This window comes from Chanos chanos, chromosome 16, assembly GCF_902362185.1.
Source record: "Chanos chanos chromosome 16, fChaCha1.1, whole genome shotgun sequence".
NCBI lineage: Eukaryota > Metazoa > Chordata > Actinopteri > Gonorynchiformes > Chanidae > Chanos > Chanos chanos.
The window spans coordinates 5,428,273-5,447,097 of record NC_044510.1 but is presented as its reverse complement, the minus strand read 5'-3'; the positions used below and the strand labels follow the sequence as shown (position 1 = coordinate 5,447,097).

Sequence of the window (18,825 nt, the reverse complement as noted above, 5' to 3'; positions counted from 1 at the left end):
CTTTAGGGTGGTCAGTTTGATGTCCTTTGCTTAGTCATTTCATTGTAGCACACACCACTATCTACCTGCTCACCATATGCAACCGTATCATAATGTGTGTGTTGTATACTCTTTCTCTCTCTCTCTTTCTGTGTCTCTTTCTCTGTCTCTCTCTTATTGCTATTACCTCTCACTCTTTTTCTTCTTTCTTTTTTTCTCTCACTCTGTCTCTCTTAGAGTCACTATTCTCTCATCTCCCTGCTCATCATATTTATATTAAATTAAACACTGTATATAAACATGATAAATCTACATATATTTAAAGGTGGTTCTAATTGTATATTGTGTTGGGGTGTATACATTACATCCGTTGTAACTTATGCAAGCAGCGTGTATCTGTGTAAAGTGTATGTTACCATGTCTTTGTGTAGTGTTGTGTGTATCTGTGTCCCTGATTTTTTTGTTTTGTTTTGGCGCGTGTGTGTGTGTGCGTCCCTTTGTGCCGTGTGTATAGTTGTTAACGTTAGTTGACAGTGTTTCTCTCTCCAGTCATGCGTGTGTGTGCAGGCGTGTCAGGCTCGATGTTCCCTACTTCTTAATTACTCAGTGTGTATGTAATGAACTCTTTTTCTCTCTCTCTCTCTCTGTGTGTCTGTGGGGGGAAGGGTTCATGTTTGTATGTGTGTCTCTTTGCCTGTGTGTCTTTATGCAGCCCTTGTTAATGATATTAGCCTCATCCATCTCTCTCTCTCTCTCTCTCAGTATTTCTCTGTTTGTGAAGAGGAGAGGGGTCACAGATCAAAGGTCAGGGGGTGAAGTACTATGTATGAGAAGCTTACCATGCTTAATCTACAAAATGGCTCCAACTGGACTGGTCCAAACAACTGGTACCATCAACCTAACACAATACCACCTCAGCACGGAACAGGTGTGTGTGTGTGTGTTCTGCAGTCAGCTTGGAACAAAACAAGCTGTTATGCGTTATACACCTGATTGAGCACAATCACAGAATACCAATAGGCACATCTTCACACACACACACACACACACACACACACACACATTAACTTTGCATTTATACACACAGATATGCAGCATCCCCACACATTCACTAGAGGACCAAATTCTTGTCAGGAATGTTCTGCGACATTCTTGACTAACGAGCCAACGTTAATCTCCGATCTCAGTCCATTAGTTTTGTCCATTTTTCACGATCCTCCACTCATGCCTTCTCAGATGGTTGTGTGGAGGACATGAACATGCGGATGGTGGGAGGAGGAGGCGGAGGAGAGGCAGTGGCTCAGGGAGAAAGGGATGAAGTGGACGAGTCTCAGCTCCACCTGCAGCTGAAGCGGAAGCTCCAGAGGAACCGTACCAGTTTCACCCAGGAGCAGATCGACGCCTTGGAGAAAGGTTTCTCACTTTAGTCCCAGGCTTCATCTTAGGCCTACTGCCGGAAATGATCAATGCAGTTTAAATATGAAGCCAGACATTTAAAGAGTTTACAGAGAACTTTTATTTTGAAGAGAGGAAATGGTATGTTATCTGTCGGGGCTCGAGTGAGTGTCTTCATTTTACTCCCCGCCCCCAGTCCCCATTCATTCTTTTTCTTTTTTCAACCCTCTTACTTATGATCACGTTGTTATTGTTCAGTTTGTTATCTAACAGGTTAACCTCTCCTTGTCATCTCAGAGTTCGAAAGGACACATTACCCAGATGTCTTTGCAAGAGAGAGATTGGCGGCTAAGATTGACCTACCAGAAGCTCGTATTCAGGTACGCACCTCTCGATTCTTGTCAGCTTACAGATATCTATAAATTCTTTATTCTAATAAACGACGTGACCTTAGTGTCCTTTGTTTATTTGAGGAGGCTTTTCTTGATTGGCTAACATGACGTGATTAACAGGTGTGGTTCTCCAATCGGAGAGCCAAGTGGAGGAGGGAAGAAAAACTACGCAATCAGAGGAGGTCAGGGGGTGGAAGTTCCTGTTCTCAGACACACACTCCCCTGAGCACATCCTTCAATACCCCCGTTTATCACTCTCACCATGGCAATAGCTCCAGTAAGCGTCCGTTACGCTCATTTGCGCAATTATAAAAAGAAAAAGATAAAATCCTCTTTCTTCCTTTCTTCAATCTGTCTGTTTTTTAATCTCTCTCAGGCTCCATGCATAGTCGGAATGACACCTCTCTCCCAGGATACAGCTCCCTGTCTGTATTCTCCAGCGTGCAGGTAACTCCGCTTTTCTTGTTAACTTAGTACCTATCCTAGTTTGGTGTCCTTAGTATTTAACCCAGCTGTAATATGCTAGTCCATTCATACAGCACCTATGTACCTACAGTGACTTGTTAATATCATACCTACATCCTTTGATAGTATAGTAAAACATTTATATGATCACTATGGCTACATGTTACAATGATTTATTTATAATGTACTCAAATATCTCTTTAGTACATTATAACATTTATATAGAGCATATACCTGTCCAGAGTGAATGTACCTATCAGTCTGTGGCGTAAAAACCTATGTATCCTGTATGTCATGATTGCATATTTATTTCTTTACACAACTGCAATGTATAGGATATAGACTTGTACGAGTGTTATTACTGATATTTTTAGATTTTTACATTTATATAGTATCATTTGAGTCCGTAGTGTACAAACCCACTAATATGGAACCAGTATTTATATCGTTATCTTATGCCTATTTCTAACTGTGCCATTCTGGTCCATTTATATATTAGCCAACCTATCCGCATTACATTAAATCATTCATATTAAATCCATAGCAAGCTCTTATTTTCTGTTTGTATTTTATGTACTGTCAGTGTGAATCTATCATATACTTAACTATTTGTATAATACCAGTACATATCCATAGTAGATCTATCTCTCTTTCTCTTTCTCTCTCTCTCTCTCTGTCTCAGAAACACACATGCACATGCACACATACACTCTCTCTCTCTCTCTCTCTCTCTCTCTCTCTCTCTCTCTCTCTCTCTCTCTGCTCAAATTTCGCTTCTTAACAGAGCCCAGTTTAGAGTTCTACTCTGCCAAATACTGAATAATTCAGTCAGAAATGTTAGTACATCTTCAGATTATATAACTGCATGCTGAAAATATGTTACGGTTTGAAGAAGTCCCAGTATGTACTGCTTTGAGCGAGACACTGTGCGTGCTAGTGTGACTATAACAATTGTCGCCCCCTTGTGGTTTCATCTAGAACAGCTCTCTAATTTACCGTAGTCTAAGGCCAGGTGAAAGATTTTGATTTTCTTGGTTTCGATGAGTCCACCTGTCAAAAAGTTACCACGCCCTTCTGCTCCACATAAAAAAACAGATTACATCATACATCATCGTGCCCCAGTGTAAACACCAAAATGTCATAAACTGTTTGTATAGTTTCAGACTATCTGTGTTTACACACCCAGCCAATAAGACTATGACCCCTCACAGTTGCATTGTGTAACATATACCTTTTATAGCTTTTCTCTAATCCAACACACCTGAACGTCTGAACACACAATTGAGATAGTTACCTGGGTTTTGATTAACTTAAGATTGACTTAATGAGGTGTGGCTGTGTAAAGCAAAACGATTTAAGTTGGGCTGTCTGCCTTTGCTTTGTTTCTTTTCAGTTTTGTCGTTGAGCTGTATTTGAAGCTTAAGGGGGGAACATGTATGAAATGACATCATTTTTATTTTTTTGTCTGTTATTCCTGTTGAGTTGGCATCTGAATTCTGCTGTCTGGGCTAACCATCTGTTTTCTTTTTCTTTCATTCTTTTCCTTTCCTCTCCTCTTTCCTCAATCCTCTGCTCTTCTCCTTTCTTTTGAGTGACTCTTTTCTATCCCCCCTTTTTCCTTTCCCTTCCCTTCCTTTCCTTTCCTCTCCTTTCCTTTCCTTTCCTTTCCTTTCCTCTCCTCTCCTTTCCTCTCCTCTCCTGTCCCCTCCTCTCCTCTCCTCTCCTTTCCTTTCCTTTCCTTTCCTTTCCTTTCCTTTCCTCTCCTTTCCTTTCCTTTCCTTTCCTTTCCTCTCCTCTCCTCTCCTTTCCTTTCCTTTCCTTTCCTTTCCTCTCCTTTCCTTTCCTCTCCTGTCCCCTCCTCTCCTCTCCTCTCCTCTCCTCTCCTTTCCTCTCCTCTCCTTTCCTTTCCTCTCCTCTCCTTTCCTTTCCTTTCCTTTCCCTTCCTTTCCTTTCCTCTCCTTTCCTTTCCTCTCCTTTCCTTTCCTCTCCTGTCCCCTCCTCTCCTCTCCTCTCCTCTCCTCTCCTCTCCTTTCCTTTCCTTTCCTTTCCTTTCCTTTCCTTTCCTTTCCTTTCCTTTCCTCTCCTCTCCTCTCCTCTCCTCTCCTTTCTTTTCCTTTCCTTTCCTTTCCTTTCCTTTCCTCTCCTTTCCTAATTTTGCAGTCATTGCCCCCTCAGTCTGCTCCATCTTACTCTTGCATGCTACCCCCTTCTCCCTCTGCCCCTCCCCCTCTCCCTCGTAAATTTGATTCTGCCTCCTACCCCTCCCCTCAAATGCCACCCCCTCCCTCTGCCAACGCAAACACAGGTAAGTCCATTTACACTCAACACTTGCACGCTATCACACCTTTCTCTTCTGAAGGTCAAACCAAGGTCATTTGTTCACAACAAATCTGCAGTACACTCATTCTAAAGCAACTTCTACACCTTGGTAAAGTGCTGCAGGTCAAACCTCTCCTTAAGTATTCCCAGCTATCTTCTTGTTCTCTAAATGACCATCGTGACTTGTAGCAGTCGATGATTTGTTGGTTGGTTAATGCATTGAATCAGGTTTGGTAGTTGACTAAACATATTTACTGTATAAGGGTATTTTCTGAGAGGTTTGGTAGCTCTTTCAGCAACACGGCCTGTGGCCGGCTGTATGCATTCATCAGAGAACAAATGATGTGTCTTTCCGTGTGTTAGCATATATGGGTGTGTATTGTGCATTTGGCCATGTGCAGTTATTAAAAAAAGCAACAACAAAAACTTGTGGTTTTAAGGTGTAAATATAACCTCCCTCGCTCTCTCTCTCTCTCTCTCTCTAAGGTTTTCTCCCAGGAGTGTCAGTGACTGGGCCAGTACCGGTGCAGACCAGTGAGCAGGACCTAGGTCAGGGTTTGGGTCAATACTGGACCAGACTGCAGTGAAAGACCAAAAGACCCTCCAATCGGAACGCCAACCCAGAACAACTTTGAACAACAACAACAACATCTAAAACGCCACAGTCAACAACAAACCACAGTGTAATCCAGCATCATCCCATCTCAAACCCCCGACAAAACAGACCAGAAACAACTACATAACAATAACCCGAGTGAACACTACACACAACCCAACGTTGCTTAACACATACCAAAGCTGAGGCCCATTATAAACGAACAACACTCCAAATCAGGGAAGCAGACTCCACATTAGCCACACCTCACCACAGTTTAACGGAAAAAAAAACCCCACCGCCCCAATACCACACGCATACAAAAAAAAAAACAGCACTTAGTTCTCTACAACTGAAACGTGAGTCAATGAGGCAAATTTCCTCAGCTGCCTTGTTTAAGTGATAGGTCCAATTCAGTGCTTATTCTGACCCAGATTCTGCTCTGTCTGCTAAGTAGCAAAACACTCCAAGTTGTTAACCAGCAAGATGATGGATTTTCCCAGTAAACCAGCCAACAAAGTGAGGTTCGGTGGACTTAAGGAGAACCAGTAATCTAAATCTCTTCAGTCAATCACTGTGTTTGTTAAAACAGACAATAGTAAACCAAAAAAGTGATCAAGGGTGGATAAGGCACGACAAATGACAATCAGGTATGAGCCAAAGACCTTCTGTAACAATGACAAAATATGACACTGAATAGCCAATGACAATCAAGTATGGGAATGGAGCAGCCAATGACAATCCAGCTTAGACCAAAACCAGCCAATGACAATCGTACTCGGGACATGGGAACAGCCACAGCCAGTGATGTTCAAAAGGGGAGATGGACCAGCCAATGGAAATGAAGCATTGGACAAAGGAGAGATAAAAACCAGGGACAATCAAACTTGGATATCAATAAGCCAATTACATGTCAGTGTGAACCAAGCAAAGATATTATTGTGTTGTCATTTTAGTTATTACTCTATTTCACTGTACCTGACTTTTTCTGTCCTATGCCAGATTACTGTCTGTCATTTTTAGATAACTGCAAGTTTGTGTGTGTGTGTGTGTGTGTGTGTGAGAGAGAGAGAGAGAGAGAGAGAGAGAGAGAGAGAGAGAGAGAGAAATGCCGTTATTGTGTTTGTCATTAGGCCTGTGCTGATTTTTAGTGGAAATCCTTTGGTGAAACAGTTTTAACCATAAATAAAAAATCTACATGTGAAACTCAACAACAAGCCTTTTCTGTTCTTTTTTTTTCTGGTAAACTTTGAGACCTTTCCTGTACTTTTTCCCCCTTCCCCCCCTCTTTATCTGACCCCATCACTAAGCATACACCCCCCCTCCCCTCCAGCCAATCCACCCCCTTCATCTCTCTCTCTCTCTTTCTCTCTCTAGAGTAAAAATGTCTTGATCCGTTCGCTGGTGTTTAGCTTGTGTTTATTTCTCACTGTCAGTGAGCAGTAGCATTTCCTGCGTATGTGCCTGTGGATTTCCTGTTTTTGTTACTCTCATTACCACACCCACCAAAAATAATGCAGCTCTGCTCTATTCTGTTCTGCTCTGACTGACAAAGCTGTTCTCAAACGGAGAGAACTCAGCAGGGTTAAAGAGTACAAAGCAAAAAAAAAAAAAAATTAGATTGTGCAAGCAGGACTGCATCAAAGAATCCCCTAATACTTTCTATATCTCAAATCCCATTTCATCCTCTGTGTCGGTGAACTTCTTTTTTTTTTTTGTCCCCGTGTGAAGCTGTGTATGATCACATTTTACATCTCTTTATATTTCTCACAGAATGAAACATACTGGGCTACGTTTCTCAGACGGGCAAATATCTGGAGAAAATTGAATTTTGAATGTGGAACTTCAACTCGGACTTTTAATGAATTCAAGACTATACATAATCCTTAAAATGTTAATCTTTAATACCCCAAAAATGGACATGCCTCTTCTAAAACTGGCTCTGTTTAATTTTTACACTGTCATGTACAGACCGTCCCCATGAGAAGGTCGTATCTTTGGGTTTCCGGTACTGTGGATCCAATGATTTTTAGTTTGGACTGAAGCTAACGACCCGCAGAGACCAAAAATCACACCGCATCACGCAAGAGACGTCCCATTTGGGCCGAAACCGGCAAAGACAGTCACGTCTTCCCTATCCCCCAGAGAGGAGACCCCCCCCCTCCCAGTGCCCCCCTCCTCCCCAAACAATGCCATCAGGACAGACAGTTTATCATGTCTGTTTGAATCAAAACCTCTCCCTTTGCCCCATTACATTATTTATCTCCACCTCTTCCTTTTTTTTTTATCTCTTTATCTTCCCTTTTTATTTTATGACCATCTCTTTTCTCTCGCCACTGGCTGTGTCCAACAGATTCTTTTTACTGTAATGTCCGAAGACCAATCGCTGAAGTTTAAGGTGGTTTGGTGGTTTGATTTAAACTTGCTTTGGTTTAACTAGCTTTGCTTCAGATATTGACATAATGACACATTTATGGACAACCGACAACATAACAAGAACATTCTGAGGCTTAAAAGGTCAAAAGAACCATCTGGTAATCAGAGAAACACAGGGCCACCCAATTCTTACTGGGAAAGACTGAGAAAGATTACTAGTTAAAATTTGTGACTGTTTTCTGATTTGACCTCTGCACCACCTCCCAAACCTCATTATCTCTCTCTCTCTCTCTCTCTCTCTCTCTCACTATCTCTCTCTCTCTCTCTCTCTCTCTCTCTCACTCCCCCCTTCGCTGTATTTTGCTCGTTTCCTGTCACAGAGGAAGTGCCTCACCCTGCTTCTCTTCTCCCCATTGGCTCCCGGTCAAGGAACCGTGATTTGAGGGAGATAGGGAGGCCGACGGAGGGATAGATAGAGGGAGCGACAAACAGAGAGAGAAGGAGAGTGCGCCAGGACAGGACAGGGGACAGACAGGAAGATGACTATGAGAGGCTAAATATAAAGAAGAGAGAGAGAGAGAGAGAGAGAGAGAGAGAGATGGAGAGAGTGAGAAGGAGGTGGAGCAGAAAGGAGCTAATACCAGCTGTGCTGAAGAGGAAATGACTTTAAGAACGATGAAGCAAGAACGGGTTAGAGAAAGACAGACGATAAGGCGAAATAGTGTTAAAAAAAGAAGGGAGAGAGAAAGAAATACCAAACAGAGAGGTAAATGAAGATGAGTCAAGATGGGTGGATGGTGAGAAATGTAAAGAAACTTAAAGAAAAAGATCACAGACAGGCAGATATGTAGATATTGACGCAGACAAAAATGAAGTTGATTTGCATGCAGTTAAAAGGGAAAAACACAGAGGCTTAATCTGAACGCAGAGAGAAAACAAACCAACAGGAATCTGCAGCACCGACTATAGAAGATGCACAGAATACTGCAGAGACATTTGTAAAGGTGATCAGTTTCATATTTTGTGTGTGTCTGTTTGCTTTTATCGGTGCCTTAATGTTGCTACGAATATGATGTGTGCATTGCAGGGTCATTCCCACGGTGACTGACCCCAGATTTTTATTTATTTATTTTTTGGTGAACGCTTCTCTCTTTCTGTCTTCCTTCCTTCATTCTTTACTTTGGTATTTTCTCACGCTTGTGTTCTGCACTCTTTTGCGCCGCTCACTACTCTCTCTTTCTCTCTCTCTCTTTTTCATCTCTTGTTGTCTCTCTCTCTCCTTTTCCTCTTTCTTTCTTTCTTTCTTTCTTTCTGTGTCCATCTTCTGATCATTCACTCACTAAACACCCAATGTTTCATCTCTCTCTCTCTCTCTCTCTCTCTCTCTCTCTCTCATACTATACATCCCTCAATACCCTCTCTCCGTCTCTCCCAATCCTTGTACCAGTGTCTGGCTTTAAGATGACGCTGGACGGGGTTTGGGGGGAGCGGGGAGCAGGGACTTAACAAATGGAGGTCAATGTTTCATCATCTTCGTTGGTTTCATTATCATCATCATCATCATCATCATCATGGTACTGTTTACTGTCTGAAAACCCTATTGTTTTGTAACTGAAACAAATGGGTTATTTGTAAACGTTTTCGTTTTGCTTGTCCCAATAAACCCACCTGCCTAAAACATTTCATGATAAACGTTCTTTTGGTCATTCTTGACGTGCATTCGTCCTGTTCATTAATTAATCTATCTATTTATTTTATATTACCAAAATGTTCACTGTTACTCACATACTTACTTAAATGCGTTGGTGAAATTTGATGTATTATTTTCGGAACGCGCCAAGTAGGTCAGAATATTATCGATGCCACTCCTCCAATTGGAATACGTGAGAACTCAGGGGAGTGACATGCGCACAACTTGGTCATTTAATGGCTAATGAGTAGACGTTCACAGAGAGGCCGCTTTCTACTCTGTGATACTCGTAGAAACTGTAGTCACCTGAATCGAGGAAACGCCGTAAGACATGCTAAGAAACGTGATAAAAGAGAAGAACTAAGTATGCGGCGTAAACTTCATTTTTGGTCTATCAGTAAAAGGAGCACTGAGAGACGGTCGTGACTTTTTTCAACTTGTTCGTTAATCACGGAGAAGTTCGCTGACTCGACAAACTGTTACATTGTGAAGCTAAAGTCTGTTTTAGTGGAGGTTTTAAAATCTTTTTAAGAAATCATCTTGTGAATTTTCACGGTGTTTTAGCTCTCGTGTGGTTAGTTTAATTTTGTTCTATGTTATACTTCGGACTGACTTCTGTTTACAACCCGCTCGTCTTGGAAACGTAGGCTAGCCTACTCAAGAACCAAGGACCAGGTAAAGTTCCTCTCATCTGTTCTCATTCATATTAGCTTTTTCAGATTGACCATTATTGATTTACAATCAGTTTCACGTATTTGTTCAAATGGGACTTCATATGACACCTGCGAGACAGTTCAAGACAGATACGAGCTGTTTGTATGTTTACGAATCGACGTACACAAAAGTTCCAGTTATGTACACTGTGTGGAGTGTTTGGGATAATCGTTTCAGGCAGTATAGCAAGGAAAGATTTGTATCATCTTCACCAGTGGTGTAAAACTTCGATTCATTCCTTCAGTCTTCAAAGCAACCACACTCACAGACGCAGAGACGTCACCTTAACCAGATTCTTACTCTTAACAGTTTGGAGTGTCTAATGCATGACACACATTCTCTTCTAAATAAACTCATTCAGTTTCGATTACGTCTCGTGCTCCGAGCTAAACTGATAAGATACGACAACACAGATTTGCGAGCGTATATGACAGAGATGTTAGTTGGGGCAAGAGTATGAGTCATCATTTGAACAAAGCGTTGGGCATTTCTTCGTAGCAGCTCCCAAGAACAGTTTTGCAAATCCGAAAATTCCTTCATTAAGACTTTAGCACTGGCAGTCCGGAAAACATAATTACATATACTGATGATGACCAAATACATGAAATTACGATCAATGTGCATAAATCGATCTTTGAGCACCGATCTGAGATCTACTGGATACTTATCAAACGTGGATATTTTCACTTAGTGGGAAAATGTTACCAGACATACTGTCTGAAGTCAGGTTTGCCCGACAGTAACACCGTTTACAATTTCGTCCTCATTATGTGTGCATATGGGACAGTCAAATGGAATCATAAGATACAGTAATTCAGTCTGCATCTTAACTCGTTTAATAATGAACCGGTTTTGTCGTAATAATAGATAAACGGTTTGTATTGAATTCCATTGATTTGAAAGCATGAAACATGTCAGAGGGTAAGATTAAGACAAAATAGTTTTGAATTCCTCCTTCATAGTAAATCCTGCCAGAGGGGAAAAAAGTAACGCCTGACAAATGTATAATGTGTGATTTTCTTTTCCTCGGTCATTTTATAATCTTTACCACTTAAAACAAATCTCAAGCAGTTATGTTTCCCATATGCCTTTAATCGCGTCATTCTGAGCCCCTGATGGATGAGAGCGAGTGTTTCATTCAGAATAAACACAATGCCATAGCTTATATACCAGACGTACATTTTGTCCAGACACTCAGAGGCCTCTGTCTGTTTTCTTGGACTAAACAAAGTCTCATACAACAGCCTGAGGACCGTCATACCCATCGGGGACTCTTGGGTAAAGGGCGTGTTTCTGTCTAATCTGCTTAAGTGATATGGAGGAAACCAATTTGGGGAACTTCCTCTGATGTTGATCTGTAGCATTCCTTTCCCATTTTCACGAAATCCCTTTAATTTACACGATGCTGTCAAGCATTCTTTTTGAAGTATTCAAAGAAAGCTGGCAAACTCTATGTTGTTGCAACAACAGAAGATTCCAGAGTACAACATTTTAGAGTGTCAGAGGAGACAGTCCAACCATGGATGGAAGAACTTGATGGTAGATCCCAGTTTTGGTTTTGGGAGCCTTGTAGATTTGTTGTAGTTTGGATCACTCCCAAAGCTGTTCATTGACCAAAGCTTCTGTCACCAACAACCGTGGTGTCTCTTATTCTGTCTGACAGGTGCATACGGTAGAAGTCTAAGTCTGCAAGTGGTTGAACTAAACAGGTTGCTAACTTACAGTTTCATTAAGATCTTTGATATCAAGTGGTAAAGCGATGGTAGAGATCATGGGCCCGTGGAGGAAATGAAAAACATTTATTTTACCGCTGGTGCCTCCATGATGTCCTTTTTTTTTTATTATTAGTAGTTGTATTGGAGCAGAACTGAAGAGGGAAACTGGGGGAAAGCAGGGTCAAACTGAAACTAGTTGTGGATTCCGTTGTTTGTGTTACTTGTAGGAGGAACTGCAGTAAAAGGGTGGTAGGGTGGTACTCCTAACTCTTTTTTCAGCTCAGGTTTTGGCTTTCAGTTCAAATCAAGATATACACCCACTGAAATGAAGAAAATAACTATGAATGCCACATGAGAATTATTTTCATTGCGTTCCTTAACAAAAAAAAAAGAAGAAGGGAAAAAAACCATGCAGATTTCAAGATTGATAATAACTTTCCAATGTGATGTGATTTCTTTTACCATTTGGGTTTGCCGTTATGGATTCCCCAGTCTTGTGCCCCCATCAAGAAAATGTATAGAAATTGAACAATGAATTTGAGTATTTACTGCTGCTGTAATTTGATCCAGTAGCTTCTTGCAGTTATGATTTTTAATTAGCATGTTAATGTAGCCTGACGAGTTAACATGTGAATCTTCCAAGCATACTATGATGTCATAAAACATTCCCATGATTCCAGACAGCAGAAAAACAGGCCCTAGTGTAGAGCAAACATTCCAACTCTGAAATGAGAGAAGCAAAAAACCCCCTCAAAATTCTACAATGTTCAGAGGTTATTGTTTATTCATATAATGCTCTTATCTTTCCACAATGAGCAAAGCAGTTGTGTTGTCAACCAGGTGAAAACAAACTCTTTATAACAGAAAGACAGCGCAACACCATATGCCTAGCACATGTATACAAAGTACCCCGTACCAGACCGACAGCATTTTTCTACGGCTGATTCATGTTTTAATGATTTTGACACTTTTGTTTTGGTAGAGGAGAAGCATTTTGGTGTTATCATACAATGAACTGATACCCGTTGTCCATGTCTCAGAATTGTCTTAGGAACTACTGTGACAGTTTGCCAAGGTATTGGTATCTTTTTACAGAGGACAGGAAGTTGAGGAGAGAGGGCAGGGATTGAAAAAGGGGAAGAACAGTTTTGTGGGACGTGCTTATGTTTTTTCTGTACGAGGTAGGGGTGAAATGACAGAGTGTAATGTAAGAACTGTTGTCTGTTTTTGGTAGAGCGGCTTAAACAAACAGGTCATGAGTAAAAAACGCTGGAAATGTGCTCAAACTGGAACACCAGGTTCTGTATGTAAATATTCATCATGTTTGTGTGTGTGTGTGTGTATTTATGTATATCAAGCACGAGTGTGTGTCTGTGTGTGTAGTATCTGTTTTGCTTTCACTTCCTTGATATTATGTACGTTGTTGTCACTTCATTGTGACATTATGTTTATATTGCTTATGTTACAATGAAGATGATATCTGAGTATTGTCAATACTGTCATATTTTGTCATTGTTTTTTATTTGATTTACTTAAAATGAAAGAAGTATTTTTGTTTTCTTTAATGTGTTTATTGATGGAGCTGTTCTAACCTCTGATAAGTTGGATCCTCTTTTACCCTTTCCCAAAATGTTCTGTTGCTGTCTATCAAAGTAATGCTTTACACTTAAGTGTTGTGCTTTCACCCCCCCCCCCCAGTGTAATGACAGAAGAAGTCAATGTCCCCCCCTCTTCCCCGGACTCTGTATCCCTCCTGGAGATAAGGACAGAGACTCGTCTTGTGCTAAAATCTTTTCTCCGGAAAACTCTCACCGTCCCTCCGTCTGAGCGCCCAGGAAGAATTGGAGGGGAATACAGGGACCACAACAAGTACAGGTAACATTTAAATAGTTCACAACACTCTGTCGATACGCCCACCGATACTAACACCCCACCCCGGTGGCAGAGGTACACAAACACACTCAGTTACTTTCAGATATTTGTGTGTTTATGGAAAGGAAGAAGGCGTGGCTTACTTCAAACTGTAATGTTTTTGTTATTTTGTAATGTAATGTTTTCTTATTCTCAGACACATGGTGCACCTAGTTTCTGCTTCTTTCTCAGTCTTTGTCTCGTGTTTTTCTTCTCAGTGCATCTTTGAAAGATAAATCGAAGACACATGACAATGGTTGGGACTCTCTGGATGAGGAGATCAGTTCGGCAGAGGAGAAAAAACATGGCTTTAAAGACTTGATACGAAAAAGGTGGCGGCCACGCCCAGTGACGATTCGTCGTGTACCAAAAGACGGTGGGCAGTCGCCCCACGGAACCTTGGAGAGGGATGGTCAACATAGCCAATCAGAGAAGGAACTGACAAAGCAAAAAAGCCCATGTCTACCACATATCCTAAAGCAAAAACTTCAGGTAAAAAATCTCAGGTTGTGTTGTTAGATCTTTGATAGATCTATGTTAGATTTGTGTGGGCTCTTTTTTTAAGGTCTTGCTTGTCATCATTTTTTAAATTGTTTTTTTTAGAGAGTCACATTTCAGAGAGTTGCATTGTTTTGCGTAGCTAAGATCTGGAGATAAAGGTGAAGCTGAGTTGAAGGATATCTTGGTTGTTTGCCAGTGTACTGTTTCAGTCGAGATATAATCTCTTCAGGACCAGCTGATCTTGGAAACCGGTTGAGTAGTTTCTAAAAATAGTTTCTTCTTGAAAAGTAAAGTTTCTCAACCCCCCCCCCCCCCCCCCCCCCCCCCCCCCCATAGGATGAAAATCTCTCTCCATCTTCCACGTCCGAAGAAGAGGGAGAGAGAAAAACTGGTGAGAAAAAGAATAAGAAGAAAAAAAAACTGAAAACTCAACTCTCGGGCCTCCTTAAACTAAGGTCAAAAAAGGATGACCCACGTCCTCAGAGGCCGAACTCACTCCCAATCCAAAAAGAGGCGGAGCCAGACAAACCGGTAACATCACCGTGTAAGTGTTTGTATGAAGCATGGAACGTGTAGTAGCAGTGGATTCTAATAGAATGTATTGTAAACACAAGGTGCACTGGTGAAGGAATTACACCAGGACAAAAAGAACTCTGTGCTGATAATCATATTCTTGTGCCATAGACAGTGTATGCATGGTGCTTGCTGTTATTAGTTTAACACGTGGTGGGGAGAAACAATGCTGTTTTTATATGAGGAACCCTCAGTGTAAATGAATGTGTTTTGTCACAGGGACACAGAGGCCTCTCTTTGAACCCCTCTCAGGATTATTGACGTATTCACACAGCAGCACAACTTTACTTCTAGAATTTTCCCAGCTAGCTTGCTAACTTTGGGGATTAGCCTATTAAAACACAGAGCCATCCAATAGGAATGAGGATTGTCTTTTCTAAATTTGACAATTTGTGCCATTGATAGTATTTTAACTAAAGTTAAGGTGTTAGAGAGGTTTCGTTGTGGGATATGTGCATTTATTTATTTGTTTTTTTGTTTGTTAAACCATTTAGCACACCCACCTGAGTTCTATGACGAGGTGGCAGAGACTTTGAACAGAATCGCCCGACACAGTGTTAAAAAGAAATCCCCCATTAAACCTGAACCTCCACCTCCAGACCCTCCCAAAGGTAACCCAACAGCACCATACACACATGTGGAAATGCATAATATATCTTACATCACTGAACTCAGCAGACGAAAATACAGAATTCTGGTCGTAGTGCAAGCCCTATTGGAATACAGTTATTTGTTTGTTTCTGTTTCTGGTTGATTATGTATGTAACTCCTCGAACACACACTGCCTCTCTGTTTGTCTAATTTGTTTGTTTGTTTGTTTGTCACAGCCACTGATAAAACATCCATCGTGCAACAGCTCGTTCATGTTTTGTGTATGGAAGGTGACGCAATGAATGAAAAGGTAACTTCTCATTTACCACTTCACCAGGACATTGTCCAATCACAGTTTTCCATAACCATAATCAACGGGGCATTCCCATTTTCTAAGAATCTTGACACTTCAAGGATTCACTGATGTGATATATTCACATCAAAGCTTCTACTTCCTCTTTCAGGCTTTCCTCTATTATTATACGTTTCATTGAGACAAATGTGCAGTGATGCATATGTACTGTCATATTTCGCACACGTACACTCATACATTGATAGTTCAGTCCTAAAACCAATGAAACAGGCCTTTTGATTGTGAGACAGAGATTAACTGTATTTTGACAGTCTCGTTTAATCCAACAGATGACAGACAGTACTGATGATGATTATGATGACGTGTCGTCTGCTCTTTTCCAGATTAACGCCAGTCCGTTCCTGCGCAGCTCTCTGAATCGACTCTCCTACCCCTCCTTCGCCAAACTTCTCGACACATGTGCCAATATAAACGTGGACCCGCCCCTCACTGCGCCTGTCAGCCCTACCCTGAGGCGGGTCGCCATCACCATGGAAGTGTCACGGCGAGTCGTCACGGCAACAGGTACCCCGCAACGGTTACAAGGCTACGCCGAGCGCTACATGGAAAATTTCGCACCTTGGGTGAAGAGTCAGGGAGGATGGGTGAGTCCATTTTTGTTTCTCCATTTCAGTTTTTTGCCTGTTATTGTCAGTCTAATCATATTATAACGCTCAAATCATATTACTGAATGCTATTATACGATAACCATTATAAATTCTTCTGTTGTTACAGTGCCTCTGAATACGTGTCTCACACACACAAAAAAAGAAATATTAGCTGTAGTGATATTCTCAGTCAGGAGGTGGTGCCACTGAGTAAAATAAACGCACTGTTTTCATGACAACATTTCTTTTTCTCTGTAGGAAAACATCGTCCAGTCGGAAGAGGCTCTGGAGTGTGACTGACAATGTTGAGTAATGGATGAGTGTGTGGAAGAATCCTACCTTTTATAACATGAACGCTGAACTCTGACCTCCGCGTTACGGAAAAGAGAGAGGCAACGGTGCACAGTGACCAAGAGTGTAAACACTATTGATGACAGTGGTTTCAGCCTCTACTAATGTATTTATGAGGGGAAAAAACATTTGGATATTTTTTATTATTGTGGGTTTTATTGTATTTTTTTTTTTTATAAAATGTGAAAAAAAGAAATGATTTGCATGTTTGCTATTGTTTTTATTTGTTAGAATGATGCACCTCATAAAACACATATTTACAGTAGAACAAAAGTAGTGTTTTTTTTTTTTACTAAGTAATCACAGGACTTACCTAGCAGTGTGAAGAAACATATAAAAATATGTTTTTTAAAGTGTTTACAATGTTTCTTTAAATGCAATCAGTGATTAAACAGTCATTCTCTCACTTTGTTTTCATTCATCCAAATATTCAGCTAATACAAAACGGTCAATACAAAACACACTGTGTGGTAACAGATCATTCCAATTAAAAAAAAAAAGACTACACAGCAAGCACCTAATGGTCATTTAATTAGTTCCTATAAATGTACTTTACATTTTGTGTAGTATTACAATTATTTGTACTCCCTTACCTTAATGTGGAGACTCTGTCAATGTTCTCATTGTCTCTTAATGGTGAAACTACAAAGTGTGGCTTTTGTTTAACATGATAGTTTAACGTGATATTTTACAGGTAGGCTTTTGAAAAGAGTTCTTCCCTCTGGACCTTTAGAACCATTAGTCAATCTACGTTATGCAGACCTTCAAGTAGAAAACTGCAGTCCAACAGGAATTTGTTCCAGTGATGATATAACACTGTTCAGAAGATTTGGCCAGATTTGCTGAATTTACTCTGCATGTGTGTCTGTGTGCACGTGTGCGTGTGTGTGAGACAGGCTGATGTAAAAGCCTGCATGCGCTACGGGCACAATTTGTCAAATAGCTGGATAACTTAAATAAACATGTCAAAAGTCAAAGGTATCCAGTGGGGAAAGATTACAGCCTTTTCAGTTGGATAAAACTGACTTTTGTCAAGTTGTATATCCAAGTTACTAAAAGGGCCATTTTTTACATTCGTAGTAAATAAGTCGACTCAGGTAGGAGCCTAAGGTTCCAGGAGAACTTGAGCATTGGTGATTATTTTATCCAGAATAGAGCCCGACCGATAGATTCGCGTCCCGATATTATCTCTGTTTGCTTAGACATACACGAAGTTGATCAGAAAATATTTTCACAAGAATCTGTTAACTACTACTGTATTTAGAACTGTATGTATTTCATTGCTGTGATTTCTAACGTCCGTTCACTCACACAACGCTTCTGCACTGTTCACAGGCTTCCATCTGCCATGCTCACGCACGCGCACACTCAACCACACTAACCCGTTGCAGCGGCCAATCCATAAAATGACAGACACTGCAAAGTCTAACATATGTTCAGTAAGCGTAACATAGTTCAGAGTAGCATTTGCTAACTGTAACTCAAAATAGGAAACAGTAAAACAACTCCCATCTCAACACACTACAAACACTACCATGAGAGGTTCAGGGTCACCCTTAGGTTTACTGTCCGTATTTGAATATGTGAAAAGACACTAGCCAGTTGCCACCTTCAGCGAGCTCAGACAGTCCGCTATAACTAAAACCTCATAAACTGGTCACAACATAACTAAAACATCACGAAACATTCTCCCAATATAACATTCATATTTGAATAACTATAAACTAGTTTAGAATGTGATTTTACGCTACCTGCGGATACACGAAAAGACAGACAACAGTTAGCTTCTCACTCGTGCCCGAGGCAGTTTAATGCTGAGCGGTATCGGGCTCAGTGAAACTATCGTGTCCCGAGCGCTCCACAGAAGCGCTACAGCGCCATCTACCGACATGGTGTCCTAACACGCTATAATGTCATTAGAATATAATTTGTAATTATAATTATAATGTCTATTAGAATAGGTCTGGTAATAATTAAAAAAAATAGGAGAGGGTGTCTGTTTTATATTATACTTTTAATAAAGACCATTTCTTAATCCTTTACACATTACCTATTTTGTTTTTTGCTGTTGTGCACTGTTTGTTGTTTGTTGTGTGCTGTTTCTAATCTACATTGTGTGAGCTACTGGACACCCGAATTTTTCCAAAGGTATGAATAAAGCATCTATCTATCTATCTATCTATCTATCTATCTATCTATCTATCTATCTATCTTGTCTTATCTTATCTTACAAAAAATGTTAACTGTTACTCGCATGCTTATCCTACTTAAATGCGTTGGTGAAATTCGATGCATTAT

General features: G+C 40.7%; 2 protein-coding genes and 1 long non-coding RNA gene across 3 annotated transcripts; all 3 read left to right on the top strand.

Annotated features, from left to right (window-relative positions):
- Window positions 1-801: 801 nt before the first annotated feature.
- On the top strand, window positions 802-5,137 carry pax10 (paired box 10). The gene is made up of 7 exons (XM_030793224.1): window positions 802-907; window positions 1,216-1,392; window positions 1,672-1,754; window positions 1,887-2,043; window positions 2,143-2,213; window positions 4,392-4,536; window positions 5,037-5,137. The coding sequence occupies exons 1-7, from the start codon at window positions 802-804 to the stop codon at window positions 5,135-5,137; spliced, it is 840 nt and encodes a 279-aa protein (XP_030649084.1).
- Window positions 5,138-8,119: 2,982 nt separating this feature from the next.
- Window positions 8,120-14,037, top strand: LOC115829172 (uncharacterized). Its single transcript, XR_004025996.1, has 3 exons — window positions 8,120-8,525; window positions 13,339-13,515; window positions 13,770-14,037. It is a non-coding gene; the product is annotated as an uncharacterized LOC115829172 (long non-coding RNA).
- Window positions 14,038-14,475: 438 nt separating this feature from the next.
- bcl2l12 (BCL2 like 12) lies at window positions 14,476-16,661 on the top strand. Its single transcript, XM_030793229.1, has 5 exons — window positions 14,476-14,596; window positions 15,120-15,236; window positions 15,453-15,526; window positions 15,913-16,173; window positions 16,435-16,661. The coding sequence occupies exons 3-5, from the start codon at window positions 15,500-15,502 to the stop codon at window positions 16,474-16,476; spliced, it is 330 nt and encodes a 109-aa protein (XP_030649089.1). The 5' UTR covers window positions 14,476-14,596; window positions 15,120-15,236; window positions 15,453-15,499; the 3' UTR covers window positions 16,477-16,661.
- The last annotated feature ends 2,164 nt before the right edge of the window (window positions 16,662-18,825 follow it).